This window comes from Rhinolophus sinicus, linkage group LG06 (genome assembly GCF_036562045.2).
Source record: "Rhinolophus sinicus isolate RSC01 linkage group LG06, ASM3656204v1, whole genome shotgun sequence".
Classification (NCBI taxonomy): Eukaryota; Metazoa; Chordata; class Mammalia; order Chiroptera; family Rhinolophidae; genus Rhinolophus; species Rhinolophus sinicus.
In genome coordinates, this window is record NC_133756.1 from 61,605,838 (window position 1) to 61,623,692 (window position 17,855).

The following is a 17,855-nucleotide window of genomic DNA, read 5'->3' on the forward strand; positions in this document are numbered from 1 at the left end:
TTGTGTCCTGTTTTCTTAGATACATAGCCTTAATGGGTGTTTTTCTCTTTATCTGTACTTACAAGAATATCAGCTGAATGACTTTCCCATTTAGGTAAAAAAAAAAGGAAAGAAAAACAGTGAGGGATGAATGGAGATGTGCGATGTCTACTTACAAAATTGGACGAGAAAATTTCTTATTCTTTAGATATCCCCATTGTACAAATACTGTGACCAACCACCTTGGAAAAACTAAACTTCTTGCTTGCTATTCTCTCAGGTTTGTTTAGATTGTAAATAATCTGCCTACTAAATAGTTACTAGTATATTGGTTGGTTGGTAATTTGATTTCCTTTCTTTTCATTAAAAACATAGCAATTCCTTCTTAATTGTGAATAGAAACATTAAGATAGAAGCATTCATTCTCTGATGGGAAATAGATGAAATGGAGAAAGGGAAAGCACAGATTTTCTGAAACCAACCTATTTGTCGGGCTCAATGAATAATGGCATCGTTGATACTGAATCAGATCTCTTAAGGCAGCTTTCAAAATGTGGAGGGACAGAGAGGTGGGGGAGAGGGAGAGAAAGCTAAGCACATGGATTAAAAGAGCAAAGAAACCATTCTAAATTTCATGTGGTGTGTAAATGTTAAATTCTCAGTTGTATTTATGTTATGCTACCTATTAAAAGCTATAGCAAGAGCTTCAAATTGCAGGCTTTCCAGTTTGGAAATACAGTAGTTCTGTAGGTAGTATGTGTAATGGCATTGCAGTGAGTTGGTTGGAGTGGTGGAAGGCTGTGAGCTCTTAAGCCAGACTGCCTGGGTTCAGATCCTGGCTTTACCACTTTGTACCTGTGGAAGGTTGGGTGAGTTCCTAATATCACATTTCTTCTGTTTCCTCATGTTAAGTAAGGATGATAGTTCTGATCTCATAGGGTTGATTTGAGGACTCAATGACTTGTTCATTTAGTACTTGGCACAGAGGAAAAGCTCGCGTAATATTTATCGTCTTTATCTTTGGAAAGAAAATACATTGTTCTGGTGTTGAGAAGGCCTGGTTTTGCCACAAGCTGCTAAACTTTGGTGATCTGTGCTTCCTCCTATGTAAAAGGAGGAGATAGGGCATAGAATGAGCTCAGATCTCCTCCAGCTCTCTGATAAAACATGAATCAGACATTTTATGCTGGCCACCTGGCTGTTGAAGTGGACTTTTCAGAGGCAAATCAGCGGCTTATTTGTTAAGACATTTGAATTGCATTGACTCATGCTTTGAGACATTTTACATTTTAAATATATTATCTCGTTATTACTACCTTTTGGGTTGATAGTCATAATAATGCTTGTCTGGCACATAATTCTTAGTCTTTAAAGCAAAATCCTTGTGGCAGAGCTAAGGAAAAAAACAGAAGTAACCTACAGAATTCACCCAAAGCATGGCATTTCTGCATAAACCCACATCTTCCCCTGCAACCCACATATACATGCATGTAGACATTGCTCCCCATTTAGAATTATAAAGTTATTATATTACAGTGAATACTGATAAACTTGAGATTGTCATAGCAGATAATAGGTCTTTGTAAATGTTTGAATCACTACTGATTGCAATTAAGGCATTCTCAACAATAATTCAACACATTTTTAAATCACTGCCTGAAATGTGTCATATTAGTAAATAACAGTGGTTTCCAGTGACCTTGCTTTTACTTTTTTTTCTTGTAAGGGGGTTATTTTTCATAAATGTATTTTTCTGTAAACCATACCCCAAATAAAAATCAGTCTGGTGTGGCATATTTGGGGAATAAATGTGGACATGGCCAGTTTTGGAGAAATTCTAAACTTATTGACTTAGAAATTATGTAACAGTTCTCACCATATGGCATGTTGCTCAAATTTGCTGAAGCCATGTGTTTTCAGGGACTGTTAATATCCTACAATATAGGAGAAAGGTTGCACTTCTGTTAGGGTAGCTTTCTACTGAGAGGGCACAGCTGAGCGCCTCTGAGCCTTGAGCTATTGCTATGGGGAGAGCAGCCATGTTTGATTCCATTCGCAGGATGCCAGATTTTATGTGCTCAGAGGTAGAAATGGTATCTGTTACATTGTTTAACTGTGCATCAACATTTACATTCTAAAAGCTGGCAGTAGGCAAAATAGAACTGATTTTTTAGCAGCTTTCCGAAATAGTTGTTTTAGCACATTGTCCCGATTCATTGTTTTACTATTCAAGTGTATATGAAGCACTCTTCAAGTGCTTTGCACAGAGTAAATACTCAGAAATTGTTAGCTGTTTGATTTATCATAACTGTAGTTTTCCCTACGCTTATGCGAAGCAATAGTGGTTGATTATTTGAAAAGTTTGTTAGAGATTCATTATAAATGATGCATGCCATCTTAAAAGACATTTATGAAACAATCTGACTGGAATCCTTCTAGATTTTTCTTTTACAGTCTTTTATAAGCTGTCTCACTCATACCTAATTTGAAAATTCTTTTAGAGACTCAACTTTTATCAACTTGTTCCTCAGTATCCAACTTAGATTTCTTATATTCAGCAACTTTCTTTTTGCATTTGTTAATTAAATTATGTAATTACGGAGAAGTACAACCGAAATAAGCCAGTTTAGGAGCAAACACAACTGACCCTTTGTAAGAACATAACTCAGCTGGTAGGAGTCCAGAGAGTGGCCTCCCAGCTGGGAGACTTAGCATGTGGTGGGCGTGTGTGGGCCGTATATTTCACAGATGGAAGAAAGAATGTTGGATAATTCAGAGAATTGGTAAGTGAAGGTCAGTTAAAAAAAATTTCTGTCAAATATATGAGCTAAGCTAATATTGTTACATTTTAAAAAGAATAGGTAGGTGTGTGTGCTTCTGTTTTTTCTCATCTCTATTTCCTGTTTTGTAATCCCACCCAACCCCACCTTCTTCCACACTTTCCTTCCTTTGTCCACTCTGTTCCTTAGAATATTTATTGGCAGCCAGTGACATCATTTAACTATATTTATGACATCATTTAGGTATATTTAGAGGGGTGGATAATAACAACAATAGGCAATACAGGTCTGGGCACTAGGTTCCCAGCACTGTGGGTATCCCTTTACCTGCAGCTGGTCATTTTATTGTCAATACACACAACCAGCCAGAAACTTTATTGTCCTCATTTTATAGATGAGGAAACAGGTTCAGAGGCCATGCCACCTGTGAGAGAGCTGAAAGCAGTGGTAAATGTGGATTTTGGTCATTGACAATGATGTGTGGAGATTCTGTGGATTCTACTGCAACCCCAGGCTCTCTTCTCTTCTGCCTCCTCCCAGGAGAGGCTGTGTTAAGGAAATCAGATTGGAGTGCTCTGGCTTGGAACCTAGCCAGCAATAATACTAATGGCATTGTCCCTTCTGTCAGAAGTTCTCTAGAGCCCCGAATGCCTGTGTTTGGTTTGGGCTTTGTTTTAACCTCCACTCAAGTGCTGTAAACTGTGCATCCCACAGTCCAGAGGAGATGTTGTGTCAAGCCTGCTTCATAGCAGAGACAGTGTAAAACTCTCTCGAGCAGCTAGCAATGGAGAATGTTTACTGTTTTAACAGTCGTTTTTTTGTGAAAATACCCTCCTGAGGAACTCCAAAATGCATTCTCTACTGGACAATCCTCACAAGTAAGGTGGTTTCTTTCCTTCTTTCTTCCTGGCCACCAAAGCCTGATGCCCTCCTCAGTGAGTCAGCCACTTTATCGGGCAACAAAAAGGAGCCAGGCTGCACCGCCAGCTCATGACTAGTCCCAGCACTGTCCTGGGGGGTGGAGACGTCCGTCTGGGTGAGTCACCCATGCCATCTGCAAGTAAGACTCCCAGGGACCACAGTGCTGATCGCTCGTGAAACCTTTACCCTCATGGCCCAGTTTCTTGGGGTCCTTTTGCCACGTCCCTTAGTGGCAAACGTCTATAGTTGATTAAAACTTAAACCTAGTGTCACCAAGTCAAACCTTAAAGCCTTAGTTCCTTTATCTGAACTCTGCAGGTTTTGATCATTTAACTTAAACCAGTTTTAAAGTCACTGCATGTGACAATTTCTGAGAGTTCCCTTATTTGATAGAGGGGTTTACTGAAACCTCATCCAGGTTAGGTGTTCCTTACCCTTCAGGTATGTGTGAAGAACCTGTCTGCTCGTGCACTGTCCAGGTGCTCTGATTCGGAGCTGGGCCGTTTGCCAAGTTTAGACTCATCAAAATCACCATGGCTGTCAGCCCTGTTTAGAAGTGAAAAACACCCTTGCAAATGAGCAAGCCCAAGAATTCCAAATTACAAATATTGAGCTTAACTATTTTTTTCCCACTCTGACTTCAATGAGAAAAGAAGGAAAACTGGAGACTGGTTAAACTGATAAAATTATTGATTGTGTTAAAATCTTGAATGTTCTTCCATGTAGCTACTTTAAGAAAATGAAAAATATTCTGGGTGTATGTCATGTCCAGCCTTATATTGCCCTATGTGGTGTTTTATGCAACCGTGATCTACATGAGACTTCCTTATTTAATGCAGGTTGCAAGTAAGACAGGGATAGACCCTTCCATTTTGTTCTCCCATTTCCTAGAACATAGCCCATGGTGATGTTTTACCGTGTGCTTCTTCAGTAGTCAGATGTGAGGCATATTAGGCAGGTGCGTTTTCCCTCCATCCCTTCTGTGTTACGCTATCAGGGCCCTGCTATGTAGAGAGAATTTCCTTGGTTACTTGCCTCCCAAAGCACATGTCTAGTAGCTTTGCGTCTATTGCTGCTATTCCCCATAGGGACAGATTATGCACAAGTGTGGAGACTCAGGGTGCTAGCTTATCAAAGATCTGTATTATATGTGACTCAGGGCTGGATGGATCAGGTAGATAACTTTGTTTGCAGAAATTCCATACAGGAGCCCTCTTTACTGTTCTGACATTGTGTTATGGGTTGCTTTGGGCATGCCTGTGTCGTAAGACTTCTCCACACAGTTATAGGAGGTCTAATCATAAGCCCCACAGAGGAAATTGGCATCCCGGTCATGGTTACTAACAAGTGAGGTCAGGTTTGCCCTGTGGATTCCCTGCACCAGGCATGTGGAGCTGACATCTGCAGAATGGCCACCTCCTCTCTGGCATCAGTCCTGCTGAAAAGCCACAGGCTCTTGGGATTGACATTGTGGCTTTGCTCAGCTTGTCAGGGAGAGAGACAAGTACTCCTAGATCCTCCTGCCTCCCACAGGCTTTCTGAGCTTTCCCTAATGTGCAGGTGCGCGTTCCCTTATACCAACAGCGCTTCATTCTTTTTAAGTGTGAACTGGAAACGTTTAGGGTGGGGGTAGTGCTTCTTTGGTGGATTCCCTGATTCCCACCATCCAGCATTTAGCAGTTCTTTTTTGTGAACTGAGCTTCGAAAAGCAGTTGACAAGTCATTTTTCCTATGCTGAAAAAAGGGGATTGCTGTGTTTAGAAAATAGAAATGAACAAAGCAAAAAAAGCTTCAGGCTTTTAGATAAACCAGACTGTCCTTACTAGACCTTATAGGGGTCTTGACATTTAATATTTTCTCTCTCTCACTGAGAGTAGTGTAGCCACCATTTGTGTTTCATGGAGAGCCGATCATGTTAAGGACAGGAAACTGTAAAAAGAGTCTATGGTGCATTTTTACACTTTGGTTGATGGTCTGGCCTTTTAAAATAGTTGTTTCTTATTGTACCAGTGGTATCCTGAAAGTCCCCAAACTGAAAATGAAGTATAACCCCAGCCAGGAATTCATACAGCTAAAAAGGCACCAGAATATAAAATTAAGGGGTACTCTATATCATGTTTCTACTCACAATTTTATTGATATGATTTTATGTTGTTTTTCCTCTTATACCTTTCTGAGATATCTTAATGTTATAAAAGAATGATCAGTATTTTTCCTGCACTGGAAACATGAGTTGGCATATGCTGGCCCAAATAATACTACTGTTCCGTCTTCCTCTCCTCATCATGACCCAAAACACACATACCCATAACACATTACCCTCACATACACACCGAAGACACACACCCCACTACACACACACACACACACACACACACACACACTTCTCTTTCTCAGTGGAATTTTAAAAGTGGGACCTCTAGGGGAGCTGCTAGAGAAATAGCAATAAATAATAATAAGTGATTCCTTTAAAATTTATTTTCTAAGAACCCACATCTTTTATATTTTTAAAATTAAATTTATTGGGTGAGAGTGGTTAGTAAAATTACATAAGTTTCAAGTGTACAATTCTGTAATACATCATCTATATATCACATTGTGTGTTTACCACCCAGAGTCAGTTCTCTTTCCATCACCATATATTGGATCCCCTTTACCCTCATCTACCACCCCGCTCTACCTTACCCTCTGGTAACCACTAAACTGTTGTCTGTGTTTATGAGTTTTTGTTTCTTTCTTTGTCTTATTCCTTTGTTGCTTTCAGTTTTATATCTCACATATGAATGAAATCATATGGTTCTTGATTTTTTCTGTCTGACTTATTGCGCTCAGCATTATAATCTCAAGATCCATCCATGTTGTCATAAATGGTACTATTGCATCTTTTCTTATGGCAGAATAGTATTCCATTGTGTATATATACCACGTCTTTATCCAGTCATCTATCGAAGGACACTTTAGCTGTGCAGATGTCTTTTATCTTTGAAATTGAATTGCATCAGAGAATTGTTACAAAGGTGGAGGAACTTTTTAAGGAAAGTAATGAGATGATCAACTGCTTCTCTACACCAGAATTGATTATAGTTGACTAAATATTTAAGGGATGATTCTAATAATAGATATTAATTAAAATATATTCTAGACTTATAATGGCAAGGCACTATGGTAAGGGCTTCACCTGTATTGACTTATTAAATTGTATAGCAACATAGTAGGTAGCAACTATTATTCCTGTTTTACTAATGAAGACACCGAAAACTTGCACCAGGTTATACAGCTGGTGAGGAGTACAGTTTAGAAATAAAACTGTACAAAACAAAAACAACAATGCTAGAATAAAATGTAGGTGAATGCCTACATAATCCAAAAGGATTTTGGAAGCATAACATATATCATAGGTGAGAATTATAAAGGGAAAGATGAAAGATTTGAATATGAAAGACCAAAGTTTTTGTACAACAAAGAACAACATAAGACTGAAAAGTAAATGACAGACTAGGGAAAAATATTTACAACATATGATAAACCAAAGGTTAATATTCGTAATATATGATGAGCATTTTAAAATTAATAAGTGAAAAAAATCAATGATAAAACCAATTGATTTATAAAAATAAACATAGCACCCAAATATCCAACTTATTAAAGAATGAATACAAATGGGCAATAAACTATGGAAATGAACATTTTAATTTAACAAAACGAGGGTTTTTTTCCTTTTCCTATTGACTTAGTCAAAATGTTGAAGTTGTAGGAAAAAAGGACTTCCCACATTGCTAGAGGACTTAGTATTTGATTTTTTTGGAGTTTTCCTAGTAATGGCAATAGAAAAGTGTATAAAGATAAATATGTAAGAATAAATATTACAGAAAAAAGAAAAAGGAAATAATGTAAATACCTAATAGGGAACTGATTGCATCAGTGAAACATACCATGGAAATCTAAGCAGCTATAAAGAATGTTAAGGTTGAGGCATCTTTGCAAAGGTGGGAAGTATTCATTATTTCTTGTCTTAAAACAGAATAAATTTCTCTTGAGGCATGAAGCCATATAAAATGTATTTCAGTCCCTCTAGAATCCAGTCTTGCTTAGATTTATAAAAATACATGAGCCTGACAGTAGTTCTTTGTATTTGTCCTTTGATAAGTTGTGCTTCAAGATAGTTATTTAAGGATGGAAAGCAGGAAAGTTCTTTCCAGAAACACAGAATAATCGTTTTCTATTTTTTCACATTCCATTTTGTGTTTCCCAGAATTTTCCTTTCCTCTTTATATTAATAAGTAAAATTTTATTAAATATAGTAAACCTGAATTACATTCTGTCAAGTGTAATTGTAAAAACCCAACTAAAAGAACTTGACTTTTTGGAAAGCATATGTATGTATTTAGCGGAAATCAGAGAGACAATTTTTTTCAGGCACGTACTATTTTGTTTTAAGGTTCAGGAGGTCAGCGTGGGTGTCAATAAAAGTGATTCTTATCAGATCATCCAATTAATAGATGCATATTATGTTGACATGTCTATTAACACCCCAGTGCCTTATTTAACAAAAGCTATTGTAGTCTTTAGGGGCTCATTAGACTTTCAGAAACAATCATACTTTGACCAAAGTATAACCTCTAAAACAGTTAAACGTTTCTTTTTAAGTTCAACAAACAATATTTTGATACCTCAGTCATCACTAATGAGAAAAGGGGCCCCCAATTCAATACATATTAGTCTGAGAATAGCAGTGTCAACACAGAAATAAGGCAGGAAGAGTGCATACTGTGTGCCAGGCAATCTGCTAAGACGAAACACCTCCTGTTTTCAAAGGAGCTCACAATGCAACGGTAGAGAAAAAATATAGTGCAGTGTGATGAATTCTGAGAGACAGTAGAAAATACCATGGAGATCAGAGAAAGGAGCAATTGATTCCCAGTGTCATGCAGCATGAGTCACTGATTATGCATGGGCATCAGCCTTCACATTTGAGACCCAATGCAGAGACCCAGGTCCTGCCACTCACTAGTGACGTGATCTTGGACAAATGACTTCCTCTTTCAGAGCCTCAGTCTCCTTATTGATCCCAACCCATTCCTACCATATCTGGGTATTAAAAGGATTCAGTGATATAAAATACATAACATGCATTGCAACCAGGGCAGTTAATAAAAATTGATTCCCTTCTTTGTTCTTAGTAGCATAAATAATAAAATTATACAAATTAAGTAAGTCAATTCATATCTTATTTAGTATTTGCAATAATTTGGACATTGGCCTAAACTGAAATTTATTCTCATATTTTTATATCCTGAAGACTCCTTTGATCATTTGGTTTATTTTTCATGTAATTTTAGTATACAAATCCTGGGTTTGCTTGTTTTTTCACTTGACACGTCACAAACCTGTTTTATGTAGCTCTATAACATTCTTTCTTGTTTTTCTCAACTAATGATCTTTAGTTTAAAAGGCCATTCTTATCAAGGAAAAGGAAATGTTGTGGTTTGCCCTTGAAAGAACATCCGAGAAAATAATTCCTCGTTACCAGCCTTCTCAGCATCAGAAGGTGAAACCAGAAGTATTCCGTTTCTCTGCTCCGGGAAGATACCAGTTCCTGATTGGTTAAGGACTTCAGGCTCTGTGTAGACGTGGTCAAAGCTCTTTGACCACGGTGTTTCTCTGCAGTCAAGTCCTTTCATCAACTCAAGCTCTTGCTTTTTTTCAAGTTACTAAATATGAATAGAAATCATGAATTACGGTCAGGATGTTGGACCTAGCCAAGTCTTAAAGCGTCTTGTCCCCACCCTCACCCCACTCCCTTCCTGGGGGCTGGTTAACCAGCGTGGAAGATCAAACATGATTGCTCCATTCGTTTGCTTGTGCCAAGAAAGCGGTGCTTTTAGAATGCTTTCTAATGGCACTTGGTCTGGCTGAGGACCACAATCCATCTCACAAGCCTGAGCATAGGCTCTGTTTAATTCCCGATCTTCTCACTACAGGGCTCAGCTCCAGATTCAAGGCTTGCCTCTTGGCATTGGCCTTGGGAACACATGTGGGATAGGGAAGATCCTTTGAGAAAATGTGTGAGAAAAAATACTGATGTGAATAAAATATCATCAATAGGATGGGTCAGATATTTTCTTAGTGAGCACAAGACTTGTGTTTAGTAGATAATAATTTTGCCAATACCTTATTCTCCTCAGAGTATATGTGTGTTCACGTGCACACACACATCTTTAGTCTTCACAACAAACCTGTTTGTTTAGGAAAGCCTCTTACAGTTGCACTGTTTTGTTTTTTTTAAATCACATATTCCGCCAACATGTGTTGAATACCTGTTAGGTACTAGACTCTGTGCTGGGTGGTAGAAGTCAGAAATAGAGAAATAACGTATACAAATTTGGTATATGTGTTCTTCCAATCCTTTTTTTCTTTTTCTTTTTACTTTAGCACCCACAGATATCTCTCTCTGTCTCTCTCTCTCTCTCTCTCTCTCTCTCTCTCTCACACACACACACACACTCTCACACACTATTTGACATACATTTTTGCATTATATATACAGGCCAAACATGACTTTTTTTTAACTGAACAGTGTTTTTGAATTCTAGCATTGTTTATACCCATAGCTTTTTGTTTTTCACATGACCTGCAATATTCCACTGGATAAAATAGTCACATTTTTACTGATCCACTCACTAATGGGCATTTAGCTTGATTCCAACTTACAGTATTATAAATAATGCTGCATGAACATCCTTCTCCAGGGGTCCCTTGGAGGTAGTGTGTCTCTAGGGTAGATGCCTCAGAGTGGGTCTAAGAGTGTGGGCGTATTCCCGTTTGTAGGTACTGTGAGGTTTTCCTTCAGAATGGCTGCATTTGTTTATGCTCCCATCAGCAGCTTATGAAAATACATGTTTCCTCAATCCAGCTACATTTGATGTAGTCAAACTTTTGTTTTTTGCCAATCTAATGGTCGAAAATATTTCTTGTTCTATGTTTACACATTTTTAAGTGTGTCATTCCGCATCCACGATATGTCACAGCATCACAAGGGACTGCTAAACTCAGATCCAACTTTGGAGAAAAGAAAAACACACACCCAAAAGCTTATGTTATGTTGCATTATTTCCAGATGTAATAGGAATTGTAATGTAGCACAAAAAGGTTCATTGGACTCATTCTTTCAACAAACATTTTATTAAGCATTTTGTACTAGGCACCAGGATTACAAAGATAAACAGATTATAGTCTCTGACATCAATCAGGGAGTTCTCACTCCAGAGGAGGAAAGAGGCACTTAAACCAGTAGTTTCTGCAAATGCTGTAATAGTGAACGCTCTAAGGATTCGAAGAGCATAGAGGAAGAAGAATATCGTTGTAATTCTCTTAATGATGCTAAATGAATGTCACCAATTTCAAAGGGTAGTAAATGCCACCATAAGTATTTAAAAAATTTTTCATACTTTTGCTGTTTAACTAGATGGTAAGATGCTACCGTAGTATGTATAGTACATGACAGGAGACCCCCAAGAGCTGCAGTAAGCTCTAGTAGACAGGCTCCCGGAGGGGAACTTGTCTCTGAACCCCCATGGAAACATCGGTGAGAGGTGCCTGTGCTCAACACACAATGGACAGTTTCTCAGCACCTGGCAGGTACTTAGCACCATGCTATACCAAGCATGCACATGTCTTGGCATGCACATACCAAGACGTGTATGACATGCTTCCTGCTCATTGGAAGCTCAGAATCAAGGTGAGGAAATCAGACAGTTCGTTTTTAATGACATTTGAATACTAACGCATGAGAAGAAGCTAAACCAAATTTAAATGATGCTTCCATATGGCCTACTGACAATGGGAAGGAAACTTTAATGCCTAGAGAAATGTCTTAGAAGGGAGCACTGGGTAGAATCATAAATTGATCCAGGTATAGTTTAGAAGAGTAAATGAAATTGCATACATTAAGCTCTTAATACTTAGCCCTACACGTAGTAGGCAGGCAATACACTTTTAACATCTTTTTGGATTGAGATAATGCTGGTAACTGGGACTCAGTTATTAATGCAAATATGTCAAGAAGAGCATTCTTTTTCAGTTATTTATTTTTATTGTTTTTTTTAGGTCAAGAAGTGGTTTTCAAGTGCCTCGGGGAAGGAATTCTTGAAAAAGCCTTTCAAGGTTATAATGCTTGTATTTTTGCATATGGACAGACAGGTAAGTAGCTGCTTTTATTTATAACCGATGATTAAATGTGCATTTCTTAAAACACAGACATAGAAAACACTTTGGGATGCAACAAAAAATGCCTCTGACTTTGTGGGTTTAACTGAATTAGATGATCAAAAGTAACCCTCTTTCATTGTTAGTGAGTAAAGCTAGTTTCAAACTAGTAAATGTCATTTTCCTAAATTATAGTTTTAACCTGTGTTTGAACTAGAAAAATAATTACCAGTTTCTTAGTATAAATGTTATAGTAAAATCCTATTTAAAAAAAAAAAAGACTCTTAGTATTACCCTATACAGAGGACTTTCACTAGTGTACAAGGTGATGATAGATTACTGCACCTAGGCTTGTGGCACAGTTGGTTGAAACAAGCGAAACAAAAACATACTAGTGTCTCAGCCATAAACTTGCTGAGCCACCAACTATAAAGATGGCATAAATCATTAAATCATAACAATACTGCCTATATTATCACATCACGGGACAACTGGGAGACTCAGACGAGAGAATATATATCAAAGCACAAACAAAATATTTTGTGGTTAAATACTGTTAATGTTACTTGATAATGTATAGTTGATATTTACTATACATACTAGCTTTAGTGGTTAAATTTATACACATCCCCCTGGAATGAGGTACCCTATGGATCTCACAATGAGTCAAACTGGAGGCAATGAGTGCCATAGAAGTAGTCGGAGGGCTGGGTTTCAGGGCCACGTTTGCTACTTCTGTGTGACCTTGGCTGATACATACAGAAATCTTGTATGGTTGAAGAATAACATTTTGCTTCCTCCTGTGTCCTCCTCCTTTCTGCTTGTTCTTCTCCAGGCTCAGGAAAATCCTTCTCCATGATGGGCAATGCTGAGCAGCTAGGCCTCATCCCAAGGCTCTGCTGTGCTTTATTTAAAAGGATCTCTGTGGAGCAAAATGAGTCACAGACCTTTAAAGTTGAAGTATCCTATATGGAAATTTATAATGAGAAAGTTCGGGATCTTTTAGACCCCAAAGGGTAAGTTAGTGGTTAAAATGAAGCTTGTACTAAGGATAATAATTTTAAATGATCCTAAAGTTGAAATTGCAAGTGAATATACTTATTTGAGCCCTTGGTCACTACTCTGGTTTCACTTCATTTACTGAGAAATGTCAGCTCTCAAAGCCTGTTGGCATACCCAGTGTACATAGTTTGTCCTATATTCTTGTATAAAGTTGCTTCTAGATGCCATTTAAAAGATGTTTTTGCTATTGGTGTTATTTCGCCACCATGATTTATTCATTAAAATTAAGTTTATAATGACCCATTGGTCCTTCCATTTATGTCAGAAAGCAGCACTTCTAAATTAGAGGTAAAGTGGTCGAAGCATTGAAACGGCCCAGCCTAGTCACGTTGTTCTCTTCCCGGGCTATCCTTTTTAAGGATACAGTGGCCTGAGCCCCACCCACAGACACTAGGATTCGATAGGCCCAGCGGAAAACCTAGGCAACTATATTTTTAAAAACTAGGTGATTAAAAAATAGATGAGTTTGATTTATAGAAGAAGGAGAGGGCCATTTACTTTTTTGTATTAATATTTGTTTTACTGATTTAAAATAATATGTATTTATAGAAATTTTAGAAAATGGCAAAATGAAAGAAATAAAAATGACCTATAATCCCACCACTCCAAAATAACCAATCGTAATACTTTAATGCATTTTGATTCTGTTTCAAATTTATGGGTGTGTGTATGTGTGTATGTGTGTATGTTGAAGTTATTCTCTAAGTACAATTCAATATGCTGAATTTTCTGTATAACATAATGGACACTTTCTCATGTCATTAAAAAGTATTTTAAGTGCTTTTACCAGCTGTACAATCAAAGGTATAATCAAAGATATAAGATCAAAATTATGGGTGGCAAGGAAGTGACCCAATCATAGGAAATGTATATATTTAAAGTTATGAATTATTTAATGCATATGAGAGAACGTTTATAATACTCGCAAGTTATAAACAATAGTGAAATCAACGGTTGCCCTTTTCACCATTTGGCTTAATAAATTTAACATGACCAGTAGTTTTGAAGCCCCCTGTATGTTCCTCTTAGATCCCATTCCATCCCTTACTCCTCTCCAAGGTAACTACTACTATGAATTTTATGTTTCTCATTATCTTCCTCCTCTTTAGAGTTTACACATAATTTTGCGTAATTTTCAACGTTGTCAGTGGCATCATAGTATATATATCCTTTAGTAACTTGCTATTTTTCCCCTCAATGAGTTATTTGTTCTGATAATGGAGTAATAATACATTAAATTTTATTGCTCTTTAATATTCCATTGTATGATAATACCGTAATTTATTCCATCTCCTGTCTTTTGTGTGGGTTTCATTTATTTACCACTATAGTGCTCCTCTGAGCAGTCTAGTATGTACGGTTTCGGTTTGCAGTGCAGGAGTTTCTAGGGAGCATCCATGGGTAGAACTCTGGGTCACAAAATACTGAATCTTCAGCTTTATTAGGTACTGCCAAACTGGTTTCCAAAGGGGTCGTGCCCAGTGTACACTCCCAGCAGCAGCGTATAAGAATTCCAGATGTCAGACTCCATCATAAGCACTTGCTGCTGTGCTAGACGTGCTTCTTCTTGCCCATGAATAGCATTCAAGACTCTGGTCGTGCAAGCGGAGTGAACTGAGGTTTGGATCCGTGTGCATCAGAGACGTGCCCTTGGTCTGCCCTGTTTAGAGTGCAGCAGCATTGCTTATTGTACTGAATTTTCATCCTTCAGATAAAGTTACTAAAACCTACTTCATAGGGTTATTCTAAGATTAAGTGGGATAACTCTTAACGTTCTTAGGGAACAGTGCCAAGACTTTGGGAAGCACTCAGTGGTTCTTAGCTCCTTTTTTTCCACACTCGAGTGATGCCAAGTATTCACTCTTGATTTGAAAGGTGATTAATATCTGATGCCATGAAAAATGGTGAAAAATGGATACAATATGGTCATAATATATATAGCTTGATTTTAATCTCAATTATCTGTTGATAAGCTATTCAAATGAATACCAAACCAGGTTTGCCATTTAAAAATTCAAAAAAAAAAAGCCCCAAACTCTTCACCAGTAGAGCCAATTCTAAATGTTGGATAAATATCAGTAACTACAAACAGCTGCTGTACTATAATACCACTTTCTGTGTAATATTGTCAACATAGAAGCAGCATAAATCTATACAGACTTGCAAAAGTACATTAAAAACAAAATACTTTAATATTATTCACTACTTGGTCAAAACTTAAAAATATTGTATACTGATATTATGCTTATTTGTAAAATAACCTTAAGGTTAAATTCAGTTGTGGTGTGTTCTTTGCTTGGTTTTCTTTTCTTTTTCCTGCTATATAAAAACTGAAGTTCATTTACTAAAGCAAGTTGGCCTAACCTAGTATTCTGTGTGCCGGCTGTTTAGTTTGGGAGTAGACATAGAATTTTTTAAATAGGAAGTTACTTTAAATAGAAATTAGAGTATAAAAGACATTCCTCATAATATATGCTGTTTTGTTAATCTAAATAAAGTAGGATATTTTATTTCTGGGATTTTTTTGATCATTAAAAAAAATTCTTTTGAAACTGCAGTCTTGGTTTATGAGTACTTAAAAAGAAAGAAAAGCCTCCAGGTTTTTTCTGATTCATTCATTCCTTTTCCTTCCTCCCAAAGGAGCAGACAGTCTCTTAAAGTTCGAGAGCATAAAGTTTTGGGACCATATGTAGATGGCTTATCCCAACTGGCTGTCACTAGTTTTGAGGTAAGTGGTATTTTTTTTTTTTAAATGTCTAAATAAGTGACAGTAAATCAAAGAGTGTAAGTGATGTTGAATATGTTTTTATGTGAATGCTTTATAGCATACTGATACCATTCATGATCTCTGGAACCCAGTATCAACACACCCCAAATGGGAAAAAAGGGCCTTGAATCACTCTTCTACCTGCTTTGTTGTGAAGGTTTCACAGTGCGGCTGAGAGGCCCAATGTTTTGAGCTTGTTGAATATTTTCACTAATACCACTCTGTTGAAACTGTTCTCCTTAACGTTGCCATTGATGGCCTTCTAGACAAATTTGGCCAATGTAAACATATTCGGTAGTTCATTCAACACCCTCTCTTTGTTTGACAGGGTCTCCTACTTTCGTTTCCATTACTTTTCACTCTTCTGTTTTTCTGAATCTATCCTCTCTCCATTGATTGACCTGTTTCATTTTCCTAGTCCTTGATTTTAATGCCTTCTTACCTCCTGACTTGATGTTTTGCCCTTGTTTCTATTGTCATTGTTTTGGAAATCTCATAAAACAAACGGCTGTCTGTTGCTGAAGAATGCCAGCGAATGACTGAGTGATTACACCCCTGTGCTTAGGTGTGCTGTCTGTGTGTTGTGGCTGTCCCATCCTCACCTCAGCCTGGTACGACTAAAATTAACCTGTGAGATAACTCTCTCTAGCCATTTAAATGAAGACATTTTTCAGATGGGTACTAGACATATTGGGGTGATCATTTCGTAAGTTATATAAGTGTCTAATCATTGTGTTGTATACCTGAAACTAATATAATATTGTATGTCAACTGTAATTGAAAAAAATTTTTTTAATTAAAAAATAAATGAAGACATTTTTAGTATTGATTAAACCAGAGATAGTGCAGTCATCACTTTAAAAACACTTAGATTCTATAACAAACGGAGACTCTCTGGCATAAAGCTGCTAAGTCAGCACTTGTTTGTAGCTCAGTGTGGTTGGGGTCAGTGTCCATTTCATCCTGTCTCTTACTAGTAAGAACCAGGGAGCTTGTGATTTGTATCCCAGCTCTGCCTCTTACTAGGTGTGGGGAGGGTTATTTGACCTCAGTGGACTTCAGTGTCCTTGTATGGGAAATCAATAAAATATTTTTTTTATAGGGTTCATTCATCAAACATCGTATAAGAGGCTGTAGGTTCCAGGTGTTCTAAGGCAGGTGTACAGAGGTGAATAAGGAAAACTTCCTGTCCTTGGAGAACCACAGTGTTGGAGGGGGGAGGCAAATAAGTGAACAGCTAGGTACACAGAGTTGTTAAGCCCAGAGAATTAGACTAAGTTAAGGTAACCACTGTTAATGGAGTATCTGGAGTGCTCAATAAATAGCCCTTTTCTCCCCTGGCAACTTACAAGGGGGTGGGATACTTAATAGAGAAAGAAGACACTTGGAGGTTGGACAGAATGGGGAGAAAATTTCACACACTACTAGAAAGTGCTGAGGGAGGTGAAAGCGCAAAACATGCTTGATGAGGAATGATACGGAGGTTTTTATGGCAGGGCGGTGACGAACGGGTCAGCGTTCATAATTAATACATATACCTGGTGGGCAGGACTGCCTGCCTGTGTTTTTGCCTCTAATATTTTCCTTATGCTTTGGCTCTAGGATATTGAGTCACTGATGTCTGAGGGAAATAAGTCGCGGACGGTAGCTGCAACCAACATGAATGAAGAAAGTAGCCGCTCCCACGCCGTGTTCAACATCCTCATCACACAGACGCTTTATGACTTGCAGTCTGGGGTGAGGACTGGGCAGATCCTTCGGTGGCAGGAAAAAGCCTCAAAATATCTGCAGGGGAGACGTGTTTCATGTTTGGGTTCAGCTGCTGAGAATTTTATGCCTGCTGCTCTGTTTTCTAGATGAGCTACTTGGCTTAAATCATTGAATTTCTTAGGTCTTTCTTAATATATAGGTTTAAAAAAAAATACTGGATTTCTCATGTGCACCCCCTAAAGAGCACGATAATGTCACCATACAGCTTTTAATGTGTATCCTTTCATACTGAGACTCCCGTAAAACAACTGAGTCCACCTCATATTATTAAGGGATATTAAAGAGGAAACCACAACATTTAGCCTAAAGAATGTTTTCTCAAAAGAATAGGAATTTGACCTGAATGTACAGGAATCATGTCCTAGTATTTC

At 37.7% G+C, this 17,855-nt stretch overlaps 1 protein-coding gene across 9 annotated transcripts in view; it reads left to right on the top strand.

The window, feature by feature from the left end:
* KIF13A (kinesin family member 13A) overlaps nt 1-17,855 on the top strand; it is a 187,102-nt gene that overhangs the window by 91,923 nt on the left and 77,324 nt on the right. For all 9 annotated transcript variants that reach the window (XM_074335179.1, XM_074335181.1, XM_074335182.1 and 6 more), the window contains exons 5-8: nt 11,787-11,879; nt 12,721-12,901; nt 15,588-15,675; nt 17,317-17,451. In XM_074335179.1, the coding sequence (XP_074191280.1) occupies nt 11,787-11,879; nt 12,721-12,901; nt 15,588-15,675; nt 17,317-17,451 (497 nt within the window). The remainder of the gene's footprint in view (nt 1-11,786; nt 11,880-12,720; nt 12,902-15,587; nt 15,676-17,316; nt 17,452-17,855) is intronic.